Source organism: Oncorhynchus mykiss, chromosome 11, assembly GCF_057628025.1.
Source record: "Oncorhynchus mykiss isolate SJ-2025 chromosome 11, ASM5762802v1, whole genome shotgun sequence".
Taxonomy (NCBI): Eukaryota; Metazoa; Chordata; class Actinopteri; order Salmoniformes; family Salmonidae; genus Oncorhynchus; species Oncorhynchus mykiss.
The window spans coordinates 79935975-79961611 of NC_143032.1; the positions used below are offsets into that span (position 1 = coordinate 79935975).

At 43.8% G+C, this 25637-nt stretch overlaps 1 protein-coding gene across 1 annotated transcript in view; it reads left to right on the plus strand.

The window, feature by feature from the left end:
- Positions 1–25637, plus strand: part of LOC110536437 (protein unc-13 homolog B) — a 135044-nt gene that overhangs the window by 22076 nt on the left and 87331 nt on the right. The window contains exons 2-5 of the mRNA XM_090191219.1: positions 4898–8040; positions 12968–12987; positions 23209–23252; positions 23462–23537. Coding sequence (XP_090047345.1) covers positions 5037–8040; positions 12968–12987; positions 23209–23252; positions 23462–23537 — 3144 coding nt within the window. The 5' untranslated portion in view covers positions 4898–5036. The remainder of the gene's footprint in view (positions 1–4897; positions 8041–12967; positions 12988–23208; positions 23253–23461; positions 23538–25637) is intronic.

The window sequence follows — 25637 nt, forward strand, 5'->3', positions numbered from 1 at the left end:
AACTTGATATATCGCCCAGCCCTACTTTCAAGTCAATTTTAGATTTACCAGTACCATCCATTTCTGTGTTTGCTAATGACAGAGACATGGTTCAATAGCTATCAATCCTGCAGTGTGTAAATTAATCATTTATCGTTGAAATTAAACTCTTTATTGTGAAAAATAAAATACAGTGGCTTGTGAAAGTATTCACCCCCCTTGGCATTTTTCCTATTTTGTTGCCTTACAACCTGGAAATAAAATATATTTTTGTGGGGGTTTGTATCATTTGATTTACACAACATGCCTACCACTTTGAAGATGCAAAATGTTTTTTGGGGAGAAGCAAAAAATAAATAAGACCAAAAAACTGAACTTGAGCCTGCATAACTATTCACCCCCCCCCAAAGTCAGAGCGCGTACTGCTAACTGACCTAAATTGGGATATGCTTAACACCCAAGGCGTCCTACAATCTAAGCTAGGTGCCCTCAATCTCACACAAATTATCAAGGAACCTACCAGGCACAACCACAAATCCATAAACATGGGCACCCTCATAGATATCATCCTGACAAACTTGCCCTCTAAATACACCTCAGCTGTTTTCAATCAGGATGTCAGCGATCACTGCCTCATTGCCTGCATCCGTTATGGGTCCGCGGTCAAACGACCACCCCTCAAACATTCCCTAAAACACTGCTCACTTCTGCGAGCAGGCCTTTCTAATCAACCTGGCCCGGGTATCCTGTCAGTAGAGGATGCCTGGTTGTTCTTTAAAAGTGCTTTCCTCACCATCTTAAATAAGCATGCCCCTTCAAAAATGTATAACTAAGAACAGATGTAGCCCTTGGTTCCCCCCTAGACTTGACTGCTCTTGACCAGCACAAAAACACCCTGTGGGCTACTGCACTAGCATCAAACTTTTCAGGAAAGTCAGGAACCAATACACACAGTCAGTTAGGAAAGCAAAGGCTAGCTTCTTCAAACAGAAATGTGCAACCTGCAGCACTAATTCCAAAAGGTTTTGGGACACTGTAAAGTCCATGGAGAAAACGAGCACCTCCTCCCAGCTGCCCACTTCACTGAGACTAGGAAACACTGTCACCACTGATAAATCCATGATAATCGAGAATTTCAATAAGCATTTCTCTACTGCTGGCCATGCTTTCCTCCTGGCTACCCCAACCCCGGCCAACAGCTCCACACCCCCGGCAGCAACTTCATCGTCCTAGCCAAGGCTTTCAACTCAATCAATCACCCCATTCTTATTGGCAGACTCAACAGCCTTGGTTTCTCTAATGACTGCCTCGCCTGTTTCACTAACTACTTCTCAGATAGAGTTCAGTGTGTCAAATCGGAGGGCCTGTTGTCCGGAACTCTGGCAGTCTCAATAGGGGTGCCACAGGGTTCAATTCTCGGGCCGACTCTTTTCTCTGTATACATTAATGATGTCGCTCTAGCTGCGGGTGATTCTTTGATCCACCTCTACCCCTATGACATCTTTCTGTATACATCTGGCCCTTCTTTGGACACTGTGTTAACAAACCTCCAAACGAGCTTCAACGCCATACAACATTCCTTCTGTGGCCTCCAACTGCTCTTAAATGCTAGTAAAACGAAATGCATGCTCTTCAACCGATCGCTGCCTGCACTCGCCCGCCTGACGAGTACCACTTCTCTGGAAGGTTCTGACTTAGAATACAGTATGTGGTCAACTACAAATACCTAGGTGTCTGGCTAGACTGTAAACTCTCCCTCCAGGCCCTCCAGGCTACCACGGCTAAGGGCTGTACCCAGGCACTCCGCGTTGCGTTGTGCATAAGAACAGCCCTTAGCTGTGATATATTGTCCAAATACCACATCCCCTCTGGGCTGATTGTTTAATTATGACCATCGGTTACACGGTAATTGTGCCAGCCCTACCCATCACAGTGGTCTGAAACTCCTTGTTTGCGAGCCACATCAGGCAACTCACATTATGCTGGTTTACAGAGTGATATGTAATTCCTATTGGAATCCAGCCAGAGATATGATATCCAAAAATGTGAACTTTTAATCACCTAAATTTATAATGACATCCAAGGTAGGGAAAATGTATAATTGAGACTACCTAAACCAACTAAACAGGTGTGACCATCTCAGTACTGGGTGTGGTAATTCCAAATACAAAAAAATGGGATTAGTTTTGTTTTGTATGGTATTTAGCTTTGTGCAGCATAGGATCAATCAATGACTCAATGTGCATGCAGAAACACATTCTAAAAATGATCTTACAATAGAGCATGATGGGAAATATGTTTCATTATGTTTTTTTTTAGAGTGTGCAATGATTGTATGTTTGTACTCAAAATATTGGGTACAAAAATGTACCATTTATACAAGATTATCCACACATGTACCCTAAAATGTACCGGACAAGTACCATGTTAGATTATAGGTATGTGTGTGTACCTCTGAAAGTACATCATGTGAATTTTGATATTTTGGAGCCACGGGTACAATACTGTACCCTAACCAAACCATTTTCTCCGAGTGTATAGGTGTGTGGTGTGTGTGTGTGTGTCTGTGTGTCTGTGCCTGTCTGTGTGTGTGTGTGTGTGTGTGTGTGTGTGTGTGTGTGTGTGTGTGTGTGTGTGTGTGTGTGTGTGTGTGTGTGTGTGTGTGTGTGTGTGTGTGTGTGTGTGTGTGTGTGTGCACTTCTGTCAGTGGGGCTTAACTACCTTGTTTTTTTTGTGTTTTTTTCACCTTTATTTATCCAGGTAGGCCAGTTGAGAAGAAGTTCTCATTTACAATTGTGACCTGGCCAAGATAAAGCAAAGCAGTTCGACACACAGAGTTACACATGGAGTAAAACAAACATACAGTCAATAATACAGTAGAAAAATAAGTCTATATACAATGTGAGCAAATGAGGTGAGATAAGGGAGGTAAAGGCAATAAATAGGCCATGGTGACAAAGTAAATAAAATATAGCAATTAAACACTGGAATGGTAAATTTGACAGTAGATGAGTGTGCAAAGTAGAAATACTGGGGTGCAAAGGAGCAAAATAAATAAATAAATATGGTAGGGGAAGAGGTAGTTGTTTGGGCTATTTACAGATGGGCTATGTACAGGTGCAGTGATCTGTGTGCTGCACTGACAGTTGGTGCTTAAAGCTAGTGAGGGAGATAAGTGTTTCCAGTTTCAGAGATTTTTGTAGTTCATTCCAGTCATTGGCAGCAGAGAACTGGAAGGAGAGGTGGCCAAATTAGGAATTGGCTTTGGGGGTGACAAGTGAGATATACCTGCTGGAACGCGTGCTACGGGTGGGTACAGCTATAGTGACCAGCAAGCGGGACTTTAGCTAGCAGGGTCTTGTAGATGACCTGGAGCCAGTGGGTTTGGCGACGAGTATGTGGCGAGGGCCAGCCAACGAGAGCATACAGGTTGCAGTGGTGGGTAGTATATGGGGCTTTGGTGACAAAATGGATGGCACTGTGATAGACTGCATCCAATTTGTTGGAGGCTATTTTGTAAATGACATCGCCAAAGTCGAGGATCGGTAAGATGGTCAGTTTTACGAGGGTATGTTTGGCAGCATGAGTGAAGGATGCTTTGTTGCGAAATAGGAAGCCAATTCTAGATTTAACTTTGGATTGGAGATGTTTGATATGGGTCTGGAAGGAGAGTTTACAGTCTAACCAGACACCTCGGTATTTGTAGTTGTCCACATATTCTAAGTCAGAGCCGTCCAGAGTAGTGATGCTGGACGGGCGGGCATGTGCAGGCAGCGATCGGTTGAAGAGCGTGCATTTAGTTTTACTTGCATTTAAGAGTAGTTGGAGGCCACGGAAGGAGAGTTGTATGGCATTGAAGCTCGTCGGGAGGGTTGTTAACACAGTGTCCAAAGAAGGACCAGTTTAGCTACAGGATTTGCTTTCTGTCTTGTCAAGGGTCTGAGATGGAGTGGCGGAGGAATGAGAGCAATTTCTGCTGTAGTCAAGGCAATTACACGGTCATCAGGGCCCAGGAGAAGACGGGCTTCAGTTGAACAGAGGGAAGATATTTCATAACTTCTCCTCTCATATTAGAATGAGAACACGGAACACGGAACATGGAACACAGAACACAGTTCATCAGATTCCACATTCCATTGACTCCATGTCGGTAATATATGTCACATTCCTTATATAACAGGATAATGCCAGGACGTCGTGTTTTTCTATTTTATTATTAAATGTTCTTCTAACTTTCTCCAATTACATTCTGGAATTCAATTACATTCTGGAATTCAATTACATTCTGGAATTCAATCAGCTACTCAGATAATTGTATTCCTTTTCCATGGCCAAACCAATGGCGTCCCATCATAAGATTTAAATGAACTCTGATTGATTCTGTTCTGCCCTACTCGTTATGACAGAAACTCCTCTTTCAGAATGGGCCTTTAGACGGTAATGGCAGAGTAGCAATATGGCCTAATGGTTAGGTAAATGAATTAAAACTAGAGAGTTTCTGGCTCAAAGAATTAGGTGTGGTACTTACTTACTCTATAGAATCCCAAGAGCTGGGTACTTGAACCCGATTGTTCCTGTGAATAACCATTTCCATTAATGGAAAATAGAAATGCCATGCCAAAGAAAGCATTTGTATAGAAAACATTTATACAGCATTTATCTAGTATGCTATAGATCACAAATTCCTCCTATTTGTTGTCTTGTCTGCTTTGTGGAACTAAAAGAGCCATAGTACTTACAGTTCTGAGCATATTTTATGTCTCTTCCACTGTGCTTCGATGGGAAAGGAGAGGAAATGTGTACAGAAAGGTGACTGGAGTCACATGGCTTTCCTGTGATATTCATCAGAGGCTTAATATGTTCTAACCGTAAAGCTGTGTTTTATCTTGATTTTGTGTCTTTTATTTATGAACTAAAGTTCCTGATAGGTGCAGCTGAATAGGCACCCATGAGTCTGTTCTCTCGGACTTAGATGCTGGCCCTCTCCTGTAATGTGACTCCAGCAACAATGTGGGGGGACACCTGAGGGTAGGAGCCCTCCCCTTTTGTCCCAGAAGATGTTCTCCAGGAACCGCTTCAATGGACAACACAGAACAGGTGTCGCCCCCAAAGTGGACACCAAGGAGAAGGTTCGCAAAAAGAGGGCCCCCAACCCCAGGGTAGCTCTTGTCATCCGGGAGAAGATCCACCGCCTGCTCCAAGGATCAGGACAGGAAGTACCTGCCCCAGACCATAACAATGCTGGGATCGAGGAGGAGGGGGGAGTTGAGGTTCAGGAGAAGAGAAAGGAAGGCACATATATTTTTGCGAGGTGTGGGCCCAGAGAGGAAGCTTGCTCCTCGAGGGTCCCCAATGGTAAGGCACATCGAGGAGTGTCAGGGGTATCCTGTGTTGGAGAGGTGGAGCTAAACAGAGAGGGCTGTGTCAGGATCCCTTGCACTCTGCAGCACAACAGTAGCAGCTGCCAGTCTCCAAGGAAGCAGAAATGGATCATCCCAGATGGGATCAGGACTGTCCCAGAACAGCGACGAACACCCAAACACCAGAAATGGATCATCCCGGCAGGGATTCGAACAATTCCAGAATGCAGAAGAGAAGCTCAACACCACAACCGGATTGGTCCAAACATGAACGGTTCTGGGTTTGGCGCAGTGGCAGGAGCAGAAGGGGGTAAGGCTGAATTCACTAGGACACGTGCAGAACCAAAAAGGCCTGTTTCTTTGGGTGACTATGTGGATTACAGAACTCGGCACGATACTCTGCTGGAGGAGGACGAGGAAGAAGACCAAGAGGAGGAGGAATATGAGGAAGAAGAGTCTAGCGCCATCATCGAGCACATCCTAAAGGAGCTAAGAGGGATCAACAAGATCCAGGAGGAGATCTCAGACCTGCGGGACTACCTTACGTCTGTCCGTGGCTCTGTAGAGGAGGTATCTTCCTGTGTGGATGCTGTGCTCCTGGAGATAGAGGGCATTCGCTCGGGAAACAAGGCCAGTGGCAGTCCAGGGGGTGGGGCTTGGTCTGGGGCAGCACTGGGCAGTGATGGGTCGCTCTTAACCCCTCGCCAGAGGCCTGTCAGTGCTTATGGCAGTTTGGACAGGCAGATGGAGCATTCAAATTCCAATGTCTGCCGACCGTCCGTCTTCAGCGAACGCCACAGCATACACGGAATGCCAGTTGAGTTCCACTTACCAACGTTAGAAGAAACGTCTACCACAGTCTCGCCAGGCACAGAGTCAGTTGAGCTTCAGGGCCAGGAACAGGAGGAGGAGGAGGTTGAGACGGAGGATACATCGGAACACAGCTCAGACATCCCAGAACCCACCGTCATCAGGAAGCTGAGCTTTGGCTACCTGGAGCAGCACGACGGCCAGGACTTCCCCAGCATCAGCTCCCTGTCCTCAGGACACAGCCCCAATTCAGAGTCTGACCTCGAGAGGCCCTTGTCCAGACACGGTGCAGGGCATGGTGGGGCTAGTGGTAGTAGTAGGGGTGCTGGGGTAGAGGGCTTGGGCGCTGCTGGCCCACAGCATGGTGGGTCTGGGGAGACTAGGTGGCATGAAGAAAGCTCTTACTCCAGACAGGTGAGTCTGGAAGAGCAAGAGGGAGAGGGGCCTGCCTGCTTGGAGGGGACAGGGAGCCGGTACAGGGGCTCAGGGGGGTACAGTACCCTGGGCCTGTCCTCCACAGGAAGCTCAGACCGCCTCTCCCTCCAGTCTGGACTACACTACAACCCCCCCAGCACCTCCAGCCATGAAGAGTGGCGCGCCCATAGACGGAGGCCAAAACCACAGCCTGGTACTCAATTTCCGACCGATGCCCACACAGAGAGCCACCGCCTGGGGTACGAGTGTGCTGCTGATTACTCATATCACCAGAGCTCTGGTTACCACTCAGTGGAAGGACATACTGATGAGGTGGAAGGGTACAGCCACGCAGATACCCCCACAGATCTCAGCTACACAACTGACTCCAAAGTCGATAGTTTCCAGGAGACTTATTCTGGCTATGAGTGTGGCATTACTGAAGAGTCTACAGATGGAACTTATACCTGGACTGAGAACTCCTTACTGAGCCACAGCATTGCGGCTGAAACAGACATTCCATCGGTCAGAGGGGATGAAACAGGCATTTCATTGGTCAGAGGGAAAGAGGAAACAGTTATTCCAGACCTGGATGGCCGCCTCCCTCGCCCTAACAGCACAGAGATCCAAAACATGGGTTTTAATGTGAAGCGGATCGGCCAAGCTGTGCTGGACTTCAGTTCTGCCCTGCGGGATGCGCTACGCAAGCTGGAAGAACCCGGAACTGCCCAGAGTCCTGGAGTCGAGAGCGAGGTGGAGCTACCCACAAGCGTCTTTGATGAGCCTCAAATGGACTTACCCCATGCAGATTTGTCTCAAACGTCCCAAGAGGATGGGGTGAACCCAGGGGCCACGGACGACACAGAGGGACAGATCCAGACCAGTGTTCTCTCTTCTGCTCCCTCAGAGCCCTCCCCCAGTGAACCCCTGCCAGAAGAGATCAGTGATGTCCTCCCACAGGACCATGATGACCCTTGCAAAACTTCTCCCCTTCCCTACCCTGGACAAGATGTTTACCACCCAGGCCTAGACTTTTCCTCAGCTGGTCCAGAGCCTACCTTCTCCCCACCCCATATAGAATCAGAGGAAAAGGGAGCGTCTCCTTTGCCCCAGGGCCCAACAGACGCCCCCACTCTCAACACCTCGCTATCGCAATGCACCACTGCAGAGTCCCTTTCGCTTTCCTCCTTGGCTGAGGAGCCAGCACCGCAGGAGAAGCGGGGAGACGAACCCCCACCGCTGTCGCCTCCGCAGTCCAACATAGAAGCAGATGTCCCAGATACCCCTGCAGCCCCTGAGGGTGAGGCAGCGGGAGAGGCAGAACCAAAGGAGCACCCCCCGGAGATGAGCCAGAGGGAGGTGCGGAGGCTGAAGTGCCTGAGGACCTTCCAGCAGATCCTGCAGGAGAAGAGGAAGACACAGCATCAGGTCACCAGCATGACCATGTCCACGTTCGAGGAGGATGACCTCATCCCAGGTAGCTATCACTTACCAGACGTCCGTCCATCGTACTCTTACTCATCTAGCACTATCTGGAACAAGAGCTCATGTTCATCATCTGGTTATTTATTTATTCCATTTTCTCTGTCATACGTCTACAATACTTATTTTGTTCTATCTCACGCGCTGTAAGTTTTTTCATGAGCACAAACTTCTACCATCTTTTTTCTTTTGTTGTCTTCTGATTCCTCATCTTCCTTCGCTTATCTTTTTTTTGTCTCCTCAGGCCTCAGCATGAGTTACAGAGTCTGTATGTTTTCTGTTTGACTTTAGTTCATTTTTTCTTCTTCTTCTTGTATTACAAAAAAACCTCTTGTCATTTTGTTTTGTTTCTCATCTCGTTGAAGAATCTAGAGCTGTTTCCGGATTATTTTTTTTCCTGGGCCATACCATTGTTATATTGTTATCTGAGAAATCGACACTTCCAAAGAAACCTCAGATCTTTTTCGGCCTACCTTTAATGATCAAAGCCCTTATTCTGTTTCATCTCAGGGGTACAATAACACTCCCTTATATACTATATATCCCCTGTAGACTTCTTCATCGGTGGAGACGCAGTAGGTTTTAGAAAGTCTTTTACTTTGCTCTTCACTAGAACTAATCTTCTACAGTATTATTTTGTCTCATAATTAAAGCGGCAATCAGCAGTGAAAGCAACGACAAAGTTACTCCCTGCCCCTTGTTTCGGTAAAAAGCTGAGAAATGGGGCTGGATAAATGTAACCACTCTCTCAAATCCATAGAGAGAGCTAGGGATGTATGAAATCAAAGTTATAGTTTTAATAATGTTTTGTGGTTATATAGTTTTTTTGTCTACGTTTACTTTGTTTACAAACATCAAATGAATACAAGCTTATATTTTGGGTTTTGATGGGGTACAACAGTTGAACTAAAAAGCTCATGAAGCATTATACGTTAGAATATATGGGTACATATCATGAATTTATTTTAATTCACCCAAAAATCATGAGGCAACTGCTGATTGTCCGTTCCATTGACTTCCATGTCACCTATTCCACATAGATACTGTATTATATTTGATTGGGGGAGTATAAAATTGTCTTTTCGTTACTTATATGGAGTGAAATCACATAGAATGGCCGACGAAAGGAACAGTGCCTTGCGAAAGTATTCGGCCCCCTTGAACTTTGCGACCTTTTGCCACATTTCAGGCTTCAAACATAAAGATATAAAACTGTATTTCTTTGTGAAGAATCAACAACAAGTGGGACACAATCATGAAGTGGAACGACATTTATTGGATATTTCAAACTTTTTTAACAAATCAAAAACTGAAAAATTGGGCGTGCAAAATTATTCAGCCCCTTTACTTTCAGTGCAGCAAACTCTCTCCAGAAGTTCAGTGAGGATCTCTGAATGATCCAATGTTGACCTAAATGATTAATGATGATAAATACAATCCACCTGTGTAATCAAGTCTCCGTATAAATGCACCTGCACTGTGATAGTCTCAGAGGTCCGTTAAAAGCGCAGAGAGCATCATGAAGAACAAGGAACACACCAGGCAGGTCCGAGATACTGTTGTGAAGAAGTTTAAAGCCGGATTTGGATACAAAAAGATTTCCCAAGCTTTAAACATCCCAAGGAGCACTGTGCAAGCGATAATATTGAAATGGAAGGAGTATCAGACCCCTGCAAATCTACCAAGACCTGGCCGTCCCTCTAAACTTTCAGCTCATACAAGGAGAAGACTGATCAGAGATGCAGCCAAGAGGCCCATGATCACTCTGGATGAACTGCAGAGATCTACAGCTGAGGTGGGAGACTCTGTCCATAAGACAACAATCAGTCGTATATTGCACAAATCTGGCCTTTATGGAAGAGTGGCAAGAAGAAAGCCATTTCTTAAAGATATCCATAAAAAGTGTCTTAAAGTTTGCCACAAGCCACCTGGAAGACACACCAAACATGTGGAAGAAGGTGCTCTGGTCAGATGAAACCAAAATTGAACTTTTTGGCAACAATGCAAAACGTTATGTTTGGCGTAAAAGCAACACAGTTGAACACACCATCCCCACTGTCAAACATGGTGGTGGCAGCATCATGGTTTGGGCCTGCTTTTCTTCAGCAGGGACAGGGAAGATGGTTAAAATTGATGGGAAGATGGATGGAGCCAAATACAGGACTATTCTGGAAGAAAACCTGATGGAGTCTGCAAAAGACCTGAGACTGGGACAGAGATTTGTCTTCCAACAAGACAATGATCCAAAACATAAAGCAAAATCTACAATGGAATGGTTCAAAAATAAACATATCCAGGTGTTAGAATGGCCAAGTCAAAGTCCAGACCTGAATCCAATCGAGAATCTGTGGAAAGAACTGAAAACTGCTGTTCACAAACGCTCTCCATCCAACCTCACTGAACTCGAGCTGTTTTGCAAGGAGGAATGGGAAAAAATGTCAGTCTCTCGATGTGCAAAACTGATAGAGACATACCCCAAGCGACTTACAGCTGTAATCGCAGCAAAAGGTGGCGCTACAAAGTATTAACTTAAGGGGGCTGAATAATTTTGCACGGCCAATTTTTCAGTTTTTGATTTGTTAAAAAAGTTTGAAATATCCAATAAATGTCGTTCCACTTCATGATTGTGTCCCACTTGTTGTTGATTCTTCACAAACAAATACAGTTTTATATCTTTATGTTTGAAGCCTGAAATGTGGCAAAAGGTCGCAAAGTTCAATGGGGCCTGAATACTTTCGCAAGGCACTGTATATGAAATAGAATTGTCTCTTTGGTGATCCTGTAGTTATACTCCCCATTTGTAGCAATGCATCATCACCTGCCATTCTAGGAGCAGTGCATTAAAAACATGCATTAAAAACTACTGCATTAAAAACATGAATTATCTCCTCTGAGATTAGGGCTGATATTAAAGAAGAAGAGGGAAGATTTGGAGTCATTTTCATAATGAATTATACATGTTGATGAAACATTCATGACCTCAAACCCTGTCTGTCCCTGTGAGTCTGGCTCACTGTGGGCCTCTTTTACCATCACCCCCCAGCATCACTACTGTACCATCACCTCCCAGCATCACTACTCTACCATCACCCTCCCAGTATCACTACTGTACCATCACCCCGCAGCATCACTACTCTACCATCACCCTCCCAGCATCACTACTCTACCATCATTCCCCAGCATCACTACTCTACCATCACCCTCCAGCATCACTACTGTAGCATCCCCCTCCCAGCATCACTACTCTACCATCACCCCCCCAGCATCATTACTCTACCATCACCCCCCAGGATCACTACTCTACCATCACCCCCCAGCATCACTACTGTACCATCACCCTCCCAGCATCACTACTCTACCATCACCCTCCCACCATCACTACTGTACCATCACCCTCCCAGCATCACTACTCTACCATCACCCTCCAAGCATCACTACTCTACCATCACCCTCCCAGCATCACTACTGTAGCATCACCCTCCCAGCATCACTACTCTACCATCACCCTCCCAGCATCACTACTGTAGCATCACCCACCCAGCATCACTACTGTAGCATTTACTGCAAATTGATCAGCTGGAAGGAGTTGTTCTGTTTACTTGAACTGCTTAGTTGATGACTCTGCCTATCTCTTTCTCTCTCCTCTCTCTTTCTTTCTCCTCTCTCTTTCTTTCTCCTCTCTCGTTCTCTCTCTCTCTCTGCCTCTCTTTGTCTCTCTCTCTTTGTCTCTCTGTCTCCTCTCTCTCTCCTCTCTCGGCCTCTGTCTCTCTGCCTCTCTTTGTCTCTCTGCCTCTCCCTCTGTCTCTCTGGCTCTCTCCTCTCTCTGTCTTTGTCTCTCTCTCTCTCTTTCTCTTTCTCTCTTTCTCTCCCCTCTCTTTGTCTCTATCTCTCGCTCTGTCTCTCTCTCTCTCCTTTCTCTTTGTATCTCTGTCTCTCTCTCTTTGTCTCCCTGTCTTTCTCTCCTCTCTCATTGTCGCTGTCTCTGTCTCTCTGTCTCTCTCTGTTTCTCTCTCTCTGTCTCTGTCTCTCTCTCTCTGTCTCTCTCTGTTTCTCTCTCTCTGTCTCTGTCTCTCTCTCTCTCTCTCTCTCTGTCTCTCTCTGTCTCTCTCTCTCTGTCTCTCTCTGTCTTTCTCTCTCTGTCTCTCTCTGTTTCTCTCTCTCTGTCTCTGTCTCTCTCTCTCTGTCTCTCTCTGTTTCTCTCTCTCTGTCTCTGTCTCTCTCTCTCTCTCTCTCTCTGTCTCTCTCTGTCTCTCTCTCTCTGTCTCTGTCTCTCTCTCTCTCTCTCTCTCTGTCTCTCTCTGTCTCTCTCTCTCTGTCTCTCTCTGTCTCTCTCTCTCTGTCTCTCTCTGTTTCTCTCTCTCTGTCTCTCTCTCTGTCTCTCTCTGTCTCTCTCTGTCTCTCTCTCTCTGTCTCTCTCTGTCTCTCTCTCTCTGTCTCTCTCTGTTTCTCTCTCTCTGTCTCTCTCTGTCTCTCTCTCTCTGTCTCTCTCTGTTTCTCTCTCTCTGTCTCTCTCTCTGTCTCTCTCTCTCTGTCTCTCTCTGTCTCTCTCTCTCTCTCTCTCTGTCTCTCTCTGTCTCTCTCTCTGTCTCTCTCTGTCTCTCTCTCTCTGTCTCTCTCTCTCTGTCTCTCTCTGTCTCTCTCTCTCTCTGTCTCTCTCTCTGTTTCTCTCTCTCTGTTTCTCTCTCTCTGTCTCTCTCTCTCTGTCTCTCTCTGTCTCTCTCTCTCTGTCTCTCTCTGTCTCTCTCTCTCTGTCTCTCTCTCTCTGTCTCTCTCTGTCTCTCTCTGTCTCTCTCTGTCTCTCTCTCTCTCTCTCTCTGTCTCTCTCTGTCTCTCTCTGTCTCTCTCTGTCTCTCTCTGTCTCTCTCTCTCTGTCTCTCTCTGTCTCTCTCTGTCTCTCTCTGTCTCTCTCTCCTCTCTTTCAGATGGAAGTCAAGATGATCAGGTCACTTTTTTCCATTTTAAAGTCTCTTTTTTTCTCATGTGAATGTCTTTATACGCATGCCCTCATAACTGGTGTTTGTTTTGAAGTTGGCTAATCTGACCTTTTTATGCTCCTATGTTACATGGCAACATCAAGTAGTATTACTTAAATTGCTTCCTTCATTTGGTTTGTCTCTTGGTGGTGATGATCTTGCCGATGCAGGCTTGTTTTCCTTGTTAACCCTATCAGTCCCGAGACCCCAGCAAAAGATCAACTTTTCATTTGTCTGACTTTCATTTATCTGCCAGTCCAACCACTTTATTTAGCCTCACAATTAAGTGTTTGACCATTTTATTTCCAGGACAACCAGGGCTACAAGTAAAACACAAAACTATTTGAACAGTTGCATTGTATAAATAAAAATGCATTTATATGAATGCTGTAAGTACAGAAATGGTTTGCTCACTGGTAAATGAATATCCAGCAAGTCAGTGACAACTGTGTGGAGTACGTAGTTTGTGACAACTATATGTGAGCGTATTACAGTATTATAGACACTATGTCCTGGGATTCCCTATGATCTATATAGAAGAACCCCTTACAGTATTATAGACACTATGTCCTGGGATTCCCAATGATCTATATAGAAGAACCCCTTACAGTATTATAGACACTATGACCTGGGATTCCCTATGATCTATATAGAAGAACCCCTTACAGTATTATAGACACTATGACCTGGGATTCCCTATGATCTATATAGAAGAACCCCTTACAGTATTATATACACTATGTCCTGGGATTCCCTATGATCTATATAGAATAACCCCTTACAGTATTATCGACACTATGACCTGGGATTTCCTATGAGCTTCTATGTAGAAGAACCCCTTACCTTCTATCGACACGTGTGTAGCTTGTCAGGATTTTTTAATTTTTTTATTTTTTACATGTGCGTGTTCGTGATAGTCATCTTTTCATAGATAGCTTTGAATAGTTTTGTAGCTCAAACCATTTAGACTCTACAGACATTCTTGTAATATAAACTTGCACGGGCCCCTTCGGGATCCGCCGTCGCTCAGCTCAGAAGTCAAACACACAACGTTTGAAAGTGGTTAGAAGGCGACAAAAAAAACGTGTCGGCGTTACGGCGGAGCGACTCATTGGGTTAAAGGGAACTTTATTATCTCAGTACATAGGTATTATCTCAGTACATAGGTATTATCTCAGTACATAGGTATTATCTCAGTACATAGGTATTATCTCAGTACATAGGTATTATCACAGTACATAGGTATTATCTCAGTACATAGGTATTATCTCAGTACATAGGTATTATCTCAGTACATAGGTATTATCTCAGTACATAGGTATTATCTCAGTACATAGGTATTATCACAGTACATAGGTATTATCTCAGTACATAGGTATTATCTCAGTACATAGGTATTATCACAGTACATAGGTATTATCTCAGTACATAGGTATTATCTCAGTACATAGGTATTATCACAGTACATAGGTATTATCTCAGTACATAGGTATTATCTCAGTACATAGGTATTATCTCAGTACATAGGTATTATCTCAGGGATTTCACTTTAACAGTAGTGCATTTCAAAGCTTTGCTGTAAATGCGGTAGTTTTTATAGTTATGCGGAGTCCGAGCCATGTAGGAAATTCAGTTGGAAGAGGACTGACCACCCCACATAGCCTGGTTCCTCTCTAGGTTTCTTCCTAGGTTTTGGCCTTTCTTGGGAGTTTTTCCCTAGCCACCGTGCTTCTACACCTGCATTGCTTGCTGTTTTGGGATTTTAGGCTGGGTTTCTGTACAGCACTTTGAGATATCAGCTAAGGGCTATATAAATACATTTGATTTGATTAATCACAGTGGGTCATAGCTGAATAGGTCATTATTGACCGCATGTTGATCATACAGAACAAACACCCTTCAGGAGTAAGTGGAGGGACATCATGGACAGTATTGATGATGAAAGTGGAGGGACATCATGGACAGTATTGATGATGAAAGTGGAGGGACATCATGGACAGTATTGATGATGAAAGTAGAGGGACATGGACAGTATTGATGATGAAAGTGGAGGGACATGGACAGTATTGATGATGAAAGTAGAGGGACATGGACAGTATTGATGATGAAAGTGGAGGGACATGGACAGTATTGATGATGAAAGTAGAGGGACATGGACAGTATTGATGATGAAAGTAGAGGGACATCATGGACAGTATTGATGATGAAAGTAGAGGGACATCATGGACAGTATTGATGATGAAAGTAGAGGGACATCATGGACAGTATTGATGATGAAAGTGGAGGGACATCATGGACAGTATTGATGATGAAAGTAGAGGGACATGGACAGTATTGATGATGAAAGTAGAGGGACATCATGGACAGTATTGATGATGAAAGTAGAGGGACATCATGGACAGTATTGATGATGAAAGTGGAGGGACATCATGGACAGTATTGATGATGAAAGTGGAGGGACATCATGGACAGTATTGATGATGAAAGTAGAGGGACATCATGGACAGTATTGATGATGAAAGTAGAGGGACATCATGGACAGTATTGATGATGAAAGTGGAGGGACATCATGGACAGTATTGATGATGAAAGTAGAGGGACATGGACAGTATTGATGATGAAAGTAGAGGGACATCATGGACAGTATTGATGATGAAAGTAGAGGGACATGGACAGTATTGATGATGAAAGTAGAGGGACATGGACAGTATTGATGATGAAAGTGGAGGGACATCATGGACAGTACTGATGATGATAGTGGAGGGACATGGACAGTATTGATGATGAAAGTAGAGGGACATGGACAGTATTGATGATGAAAGTAGAGGGACATCATGGACAGTATTGATGATGAAAGTGGAGGGACATGGACAGTATTGATGATGAAAGTGGAGGGACATCATGGACAGTATTGATGATGAAAGTGGAGGGACATGGACAGTATTGATGATGAAAGTGGAGGGACATGGACAGTATTGATGATGAAAGTAGAGGGACATCATGGACAGTATTGATGATGAAAGTGGAGGGACATCATGGACAGTATTGATGATGAAAGTAGAGGGACATGGACAGTATTGATGATGAAAGTAGAGGGACATCATGGACAGTATTGATGATGAAAGTGGAGGGACATCATGGACAGTATTGATGATGAAAGTAGAGGGACATCATGGACAGTATTGATGATGAAAGTGGAGGGACATCATGGACAGTATTGATGATGAAAGTAGAGGGACATCATGGACAGTATTGATGATGAAAGTGGAGGGACATCATGGACAGTATTGATGATGAAAGTAGAGGGACATCATGGACAGTATTGATGATGAAAGTGGAGGGACATGGACAGTATTGATGATGAAAGTGGAGGGACATCATGGAGGGACATGGACAGTATTGATGATGAAAGTGGAGGGACATGGACAGTATTGATGATGAAAGTAGAGGGACATCATGGACAGTATTGATGATGAAAGTAGAGGGACATGGACAGTATTGATGATGAAAGTGGAGGGACATGGACAGTATTGATGATGAAAGTAGAGGGACATCATGGACAGTATTGATGATGAAAGTGGAGGGACATCATGGACAGTATTGATGATGAAAGTGGAGGGACATGGACAGTATTGATGATGAAAGTGGAGGGACATGGACAGTATTGATGATGAAAGTAGAGGGACATGGACAGTATTGATGATGAAAGTGGAGGGACATGGACAGTATTGATGATGAAAGTAGAGGGACATCATGGACAGTATTGATGATGAAAGTGGAGGGACATCATGGACAGTATTGATGATGAAAGTAGAGGGACATGGACAGTATTGATGATGAAAGTAGAGGGACATCATGGACAGTATTGATGATGAAAGTGGAGGGACATCATGGACAGTATTGATGATGAAAGTAGAGGGACATCATGGACAGTATTGATGATGAAAGTGGAGGGACATCATGGACAGTATTGATGATGAAAGTGGAGGGACATGGACAGTATTGATGATGAAAGTGGAGGGACATGGACAGTATTGATGATGAAAGTAGAGGGACATCATGGACAGTATTGATGATGAAAGTGTAGGGACATCATGGACAGTATTGATGATGAAAGTGGAGGGACATCATGGACAGTATTGATGATGAAAGTGGAGGGACATGGACAGTATTGATGATGAAAGTAGAGGGACATCATGGACAGTATTGATGATGAAAGTAGAGGGACATCATGGACAGTATTGATGATGAAAGTAGAGGGACATCATGGACAGTATTGATGATGAAAGTAGAGGGACATCATGGACAGTATTGATGATGAAAGTAGAGGGACATGGACAGTATTGATGATGAAAGTAGAGGGACATCATGGACAGTATTGATGATGAAAGTAGAGGGACATCATGGACAGTATTGATGATGAAAGTGGAGGGACATCATGGACAGTATTGATGATGAAAGTAGAGGGACATGGACAGTATTGATGATGAAAGTAGAGGGACATCATGGACAGTATTGATGATGAAAGTGGAGGGACATCATGGACAGTATTGATGATGAAAGTAGAGGGACATCATGGACAGTATTGATGATGAAAGTGGAGGGACATCATGGACAGTATTGATGATGAAAGTAGAGGGACATGGACAGTATTGATGATGAAAGTGGAGGGACATGGACAGTATTGATGATGAAAGTAGAGGGACATCATGGACAGTATTGATGATGAAAGTGGAGGGACATCATGGACAGTATTGATGATGAAAGTGGAGGGACATGGACAGTATTGATGATGAAAGTGGAGGGACATGGACAGTATTGATGATGAAAGTAGAGGGACATGGACAGTATTGATGATGAAAGTGGAGGGACATGGACAGTATTGATGATGAAAGTAGAGGGACATCATGGACAGTATTGATGATGAAAGTGGAGGGACATCATGGACAGTATTGATGATGAAAGTGGAGGGACATGGACAGTATTGATGATGAAAGTGGAGGGACATGGACAGTATTGATGATGAAAGTAGAGGGACATCATGGACAGTATTGATGATGAAAGTGGAGGGACATCATGGACAGTATTGATGATGAAAGTGGAGGGACATGGACAGTATTGATGATGAAAGTGGAGGGACATGGACAGTATTGATGATGAAAGTAGAGGGACATCATGGACAGTATTGATGATGAAAGTGTAGGGACATCATGGACAGTATTGATGATGAAAGTGGAGGGACATCATGGACAGTATTGATGATGAAAGTGGAGGGACATGGACAGTATTGATGATGAAAGTAGAGGGACATCATGGACAGTATTGATGATGAAAGTAGAGGGACATCATGGACAGTATTGATGATGAAAGTAGAGGGACATCATGGACAGTATTGATGATGAAAGTGGAGGGACATCATGGACAGTATTGATGATGAAAGTAGAGGGACATGGACAGTATTGATGATGAAAGTAGAGGGACATCATGGACAGTATTGATGATGAAAGTAGAGGGACATCATGGACAGTATTGATGATGAAAGTGGAGGGACATCATGGACAGTATTGATGATGAAAGTAGAGGGACATGGACAGTATTGATGATGAAAGTAGAGGGACATCATGGACAGTATTGATGATGAAAGTGGAGGGACATCATGGACAGTATTGATGATGAAAGTAGAGGGACATCATGGACAGTATTGATGATGAAAGTGGAGGGACATCATGGACAGTATTGATGATGAAAGTAGAGGGACATGGACAGTATTGATGATGAAAGTAGAGGGACATGGACAGTATTGATGATGAAAGTAGAGGGACATGGACAGTATTGATGATGAAAGTAGAGGGACATGGACAGTATTGATGATGAAAGTGGAGGGACATGGACAGTATTGATGATGAAAGTAGAGGGACATCATGGACAGTATTGATGATGAAAGTGGAGGGACATCATGGACAGTATTGATGATGAAAGTAGAGGGACATCATGGACAGTATTGATGATGAAAGTAGAGGGACATCATGGACAGTATTGATGATGAAAGTGGAGGGACATCATGGACAGTATTGATGATGAAAGTAGAGGGACATCATGGACAGTATTGATGATGAAAGTAGAGGGACATCATGGACAGTATTGATGATGAAAGTGGAGGGACATCATGGACAGTATTGATGATGAAAGTAGAGGGACATGATGGACAGTATTGATGATGAAAGTAGAGGGACATCATGGACAGTATTGATGATGAAAGTGGAGGGACATGGACAGTATTGATGATGAAAGTGGAGGGACATCATGGACAGTATTGATGATGAAAGTAGAGGGACATGGACAGTATTGATGATGAAAGTGGAGGGACATGGACAGTATTGATGATGAAAGTGGAGGGACATGGACAGTATTGATGATGAAAGTAGAGGGACATCATGGACAGTATTGATGATGAAAGTAGAGGGACATCATGGACAGTATTGATGATGAAAGTAGAGGGACATGGACAGTATTGATGATGAAAGTAGAGGGACATGGACAGTATTGATGATGAAAGTGGAGGGACATCATGGACAGTATTGATGATGAAAGTGGAGGGACATCATGGACAGTATTGATGATGAAAGTATAGGGACATCATGGACAGTATTGATGATGAAAGTAGAGGGACATCATGGACAGTATTGATGATGAAAGTGGAGGGACATCATGGACAGTATTGATGATGAAAGTAGAGGGACATCATGGACAGTATTGATGATGAAAGTAGAGGGACATCATGGACAGTATTGATGATGAAAGTAGAGGGACATCATGGACAGTATTGATGATGAAAGTAGAGGGACATCATGGACAGTATTGATGATGAAAGTGGAGGGACATCATGGACAGTATTGATGATGAAAGTAGAGGGAGATGGACAGTATTGATGATGAAAGTGGAGGGACATCATGGACAGTATTGATGATGAAAGTAGAGGGACATGGACAGTATTGATGATGAAAGTAGAGGGACATCATGGACAGTATTGATGATGAAAGTAGAGGGACATCATGGACAGTATTGATGATGAAAGTGGAGGGACATCATGGACAGTATTGATGATGAAAGTAGAGGGACATGGACAGTATTGATGATGAAAGTGGAGGGACATGGACAGTATTGATGATGAAAGTGGAGGGACATGGACAGTATTGATGATGAAAGTAGAGGGACATCATGGACAGTATTGATGATGAAAGTGGAGGGACATGGACAGTATTGATGATGAAAGTGGAGGGACATGGACAGTATTGATGATGAAAGTGGAGGGACATGGACAGTATTGATGATGAAAGTGGAGGGACATCATGGACAGTATTGATGATGAAAGTGGAGGGACATCATGGACAGTATTGATGATGAAAGTAGAGGGACATCATGGACAGTATTGATGATGAAAGTAGAGGGACATGGACAGTATTGATGATGAAAGTAGAGGGACATGGACAGTATTGATGATGAAAGTGGAGGGACATCATGGACAGTATTGATGATGAAAGTGGAGGGACATCATGGACAGTATTGATGATGAAAGTATAGGGACATCATGGACAGTATTGATGATGAAAGTAGAGGGACATCATGGACAGTATTGATGATGAAAGTGGAGGGACATCATGGACAGTATTGATGATGAAAGTAGAGGGAGATGGACAGTATTGATGATGAAAGTAGAGGGACATGGACAGTATTGATGATGAAAGTGGAGGGACATCATGGACAGTATTGATGATGAAAGTAGAGGGACATCATGGACAGTATTGATGATGAAAGTAGAGGGACATCATGGACAGTATTGATGATGAAAGTAGAGGGACATCATGGACAGTATTGATGATGAAAGTAGAGGGACATCATGGACAGTATTGATGATGAAAGTAGAGGGAGATGGACAGTATTGATGATGAAAGTAGAGGGACATGGACAGTATTGATGATGAAAGTGGAGGGACATCATGGACAGTATTGATGATGAAAGTAGAGGGACATGGACAGTATTGATGATGAAAGTGGAGGGACATCATGGACAGTATTGATGATGAAAGTGGAGGGACATCATGGACAGTATTGATGATGAAAGTATAGGGACATCATGGACAGTATTGATGATGAAAGTAGAGGGACATCATGGACAGTATTGATGATGAAAGTGGAGGGACATCATGGACAGTATTGATGATGAAAGTAGAGGGACATCATGGACAGTATTGATGATGAAAGTAGAGGGACATCATGGACAGTATTGATGATGAAAGTAGAGGGACATCATGGACAGTATTGATGATGAAAGTAGAGGGACATCATGGACAGTATTGATGATGAAAGTGGAGGGACATCATGGACAGTATTGATGATGAAAGTAGAGGGAGATGGACAGTATTGATGATGAAAGTGGAGGGACATCATGGACAGTATTGATGATGAAAGTAGAGGGACATGGACAGTATTGATGATGAAAGTAGAGGGACATCATGGACAGTATTGATGATGAAAGTAGAGGGACATCATGGACAGTATTGATGATGAAAGTGGAGGGACATCATGGACAGTATTGATGATGAAAGTAGAGGGACATGGACAGTATTGATGATGAAAGTGGAGGGACATGGACAGTATTGATGATGAAAGTGGAGGGACATGGACAGTATTGATGATGAAAGTAGAGGGACATCATGGACAGTATTGATGATGAAAGTGGAGGGACATGGACAGTATTGATGATGAAAGTGGAGGGACATGGACAGTATTGATGATGAAAGTGGAGGGACATGGACAGTATTGATGATGAAAGTGGAGGGACATCATGGACAGTATTGATGATGAAAGTGGAGGGACATCATGGACAGTATTGATGATGAAAGTAGAGGGACATCATGGACAGTATTGATGATGAAAGTAGAGGGACATGGACAGTATTGATGATGAAAGTAGAGGGACATGGACAGTATTGATGATGAAAGTGGAGGGACATCATGGACAGTATTGATGATGAAAGTGGAGGGACATCATGGACAGTATTGATGATGAAAGTATAGGGACATCATGGACAGTATTGATGATGAAAGTAGAGGGACATCATGGACAGTATTGATGATGAAAGTGGAGGGACATCATGGACAGTATTGATGATGAAAGTAGAGGGAGATGGACAGTATTGATGATGAAAGTAGAGGGACATGGACAGTATTGATGATGAAAGTGGAGGGACATCATGGACAGTATTGATGATGAAAGTAGAGGGACATCATGGACAGTATTGATGATGAAAGTAGAGGGACATCATGGACAGTATTGATGATGAAAGTAGAGGGACATCATGGACAGTATTGATGATGAAAGTAGAGGGACATCATGGACAGTATTGATGATGAAAGTGGAGGGACATCATGGACAGTATTGATGATGAAAGTAGAGGGAGATGGACAGTATTGATGATGAAAGTAGAGGGACATCATGGACAGTATTGATGATGAAAGATTGTTTGTTGACAGCAAAAAAGTGTATTTGAGAAGGAAAGATTTGTGGGTTACATTTGTGGGTGTTTGTGTGTGAGTGACTGCATGGGTGGGTGAGTGGGTGCATGTGTTGGTGGGTGAGTGGGTGCATGTGTGGGTGAGTGGGTGCATGTGTGGGTGGGTGTGTGCATGTGTGGGTGGGTGGGTGAGTACATGTGTGGGTGGGTGGGTGAGTGCATGTGTGGGTGGGTGAGTGCATGTGTGGGTGGGTGAGTGCTCCCTGATCCAACCTCCAGTGTGTTTGTTTGTTGATGATGCTCCCTGATCCAACCTCCAGTGTGTTTGTTTGTTGATGATGCTCCCTGATCCAACCTTCAGTGTGTTTGTTTGTTGATGATGCTCCCTCATCCAACCTCCAGTGTGTTTCAGCCGATGGAAATCCTCTCTGGCATGCTTCAGTGTGTTTGTTTGTTGATGATGCTCCCTCATCCAACCTCCAGTGTGTTTCAGCCGATGGAAATCCTCTCTGGCATGCTTCAGTGAAACTCAACCAACCCCGTCCAACCCCTCTCTCTCTGTCTCTGATTCTGCTTTGATTTTATGTCATATTATGTGTACATGTTCTATTATCTTAACTTCTATGAGAACTGTCAGTCTCAGTGGCTAAACGCCTTACCTTTGACCTCTATTACAGGGCCGAGATGGAGACCCCAGCCAGCACCCGTGGGCCAAGCCTGGGTCAGTGACAATGCCTCTGTCTGTGTGTGCGTGCGTACGTGCGTGTGTGCGTGCGTGCGTGTGTCTGTCCTGTCTTTGTGTGTGTCTTTCTCTGTGTGTGGATCTGTACATATTCAAGTGGACTGGAGTCCAACCACCAGCAATGATGACCTCTAATAGATTTGGTACGTTGTTGTATCTTGTTTTGAACTGTGTGTGTTTGTGTTTAGTGGCGCCACGCCCTTTGGGATCGACAGCATGCCTGACCTCCGCAAGAGACGGCCTATCCCTCTGGTCAGCGAGCTGGTGAGTTTCTCTGACCTCTTGACCTTTGACTCCTGAACTCACAGTACCTCAGGCAGACGACAAGATAAAGATTTACCTTTGGTTACATAAATGAATCGGACCTCTGTAAAGTCAAATGAAAACACTATTGCAGAAACCTAAAGAACTACAAGGCCTGTGTACAGTAGTGCATCCTGTTCAAGGTGCTGGATTCGGCAGGGTACTGTATTTGTACACATTATTCTGTACTTTGCAGATTTTAAAAACTTGGTTCAAGGTCGTTCTGTTTCCAAATTGTGTTGTATTTACGTGTCACTAAAGAAAATCCACTGACGTTTCTCTCCTCCTCAAGTCTCTCAGAGCAGAGCGACGTCTGACTGTGTTTGAAGTGTTTGATGTGGGAGAGCTACTCTCTGAGGAACACCAGTCTTCTTGTGATGCTCTAACCTTGATTATTTCTTGTTCTTTCTCGTCCTGCCCCTGTCACTGTCTTCCCTCAGGCAATGGTAAGTGTCTGACAGTGAGCTCAACATAGCCTCTCACACACACACACGCTGACAACATCAAGTCGATAGCATCCACGTTGTGACTAACAGTTTCACTCCGAGGTCAACACTAAAGTCCGTAGAGAAACTACTGTAGGCTAAACTACTGTAGGCTATATAGACTAAACTACTGTAGGCTAAACTACTGTAGGCTATGTAGGCTAAACTACTGTAGACTATGTAGACTAAACTACTGTAGACTAAACTACTGTAGGCTATGTAGGCTAAACTACTGTAGGCTATGTAGGCTAAACTACTGTAGGCTATGTAGACTAAACTACTGTAGGCTAAACTACTGTAGGCTATGTAGACTAAACAACTGTAGGCTATGTAGACTAAACAACTGTAGGCTATGTAGACTAAACTACTGTAGGCTAAACTACTGTAGGCTATGTAGACTAAACAACTGTAGGCTAAACTACTGTAGGCTATGTAGGCTAAACTACTGTAGGCTAAACTACTGTAGGCTATGTAGACTAAACTACTGTAGGCTAATCTACTGTAGGCTATGTAGGCTAAACTACTCTAGGCTATGTAGACTAAACTACTGTAGGCTAAACTACTGTAGGCTATGTAGGCTAAACTACTGTAGGCTAAACTACTGTAGGCTATGTATGCTAAACTACTGTAGGCTATCTAGGCTAAACTACTGTAGGCTAAACTACTGTAGGCTATGTAGGCTAAACTACTGTAGGCTAAACTACTGTAGGCTATGTAGGCTAAACTACTGTAGGCTATGTAGGCTAAACTACTGTAGTCTAAACTACTGTAGGCTATGTAGGCTAAACTACTGTAGGCTAAACTGCTGTAGGCTATGTAGGCTAAACTACTGTAGGCTAAACTACTGTAGGCTATGTAGGCTAAACTACTGTAGGCTAAACTACTGTAGGCTATGTAGGCTAAACTACTGTAGGCTATGTAGGCTAAACTACTGTAGGCTATGTAGGCTAAACTACTGTAGGCTATGTAGGCTAAACTACTGTAGGCTAAACTGCTGGAGGCTATGTAGGCTAAACTACTATAGGCTAAACTACTGTAGGCTATGTAGGCTAAACTACTGTAGGCTAAACTACTGTAGGCTATGTAGGCTAAACTACTGTAGGCTATGTAGGCTAAACTACTGTAGGCTATGTAGGCTAAACTACTGTAGGATATGTAGGCTAAACTACTGTAGGCTATGTAGGCTAAACTACTGTAGGCTATGTAGGCTAAACTACTGTAGACTAAACTACTGTAGGCTAAACTACTGTAGACTAAACTACTGTAGGCTAAACTACTGTAGGCTATGTAGGCTAAACTACTGTAGGCTAAACTACTGTAGGCTAAACTACTGTAGGCTAAACTACTGTAGGCTATGTAGGCTAAACCTATGTGGTTTAGTGACTGTTTATGCCACTCCACCAGGTCCTTACTGTAGTTGTCGAAACAGGAGAAAACATCCATCTACTTCACAACAAATTACACCACAAACATTCTAACCCTGTCCATCTCTTCTCCCACACACATCGGCTTTCATACGCTGTAGCACACAGTGACTAAACAAAAACACACCTCTTGCAGAGTGGAGTTTTGTTTT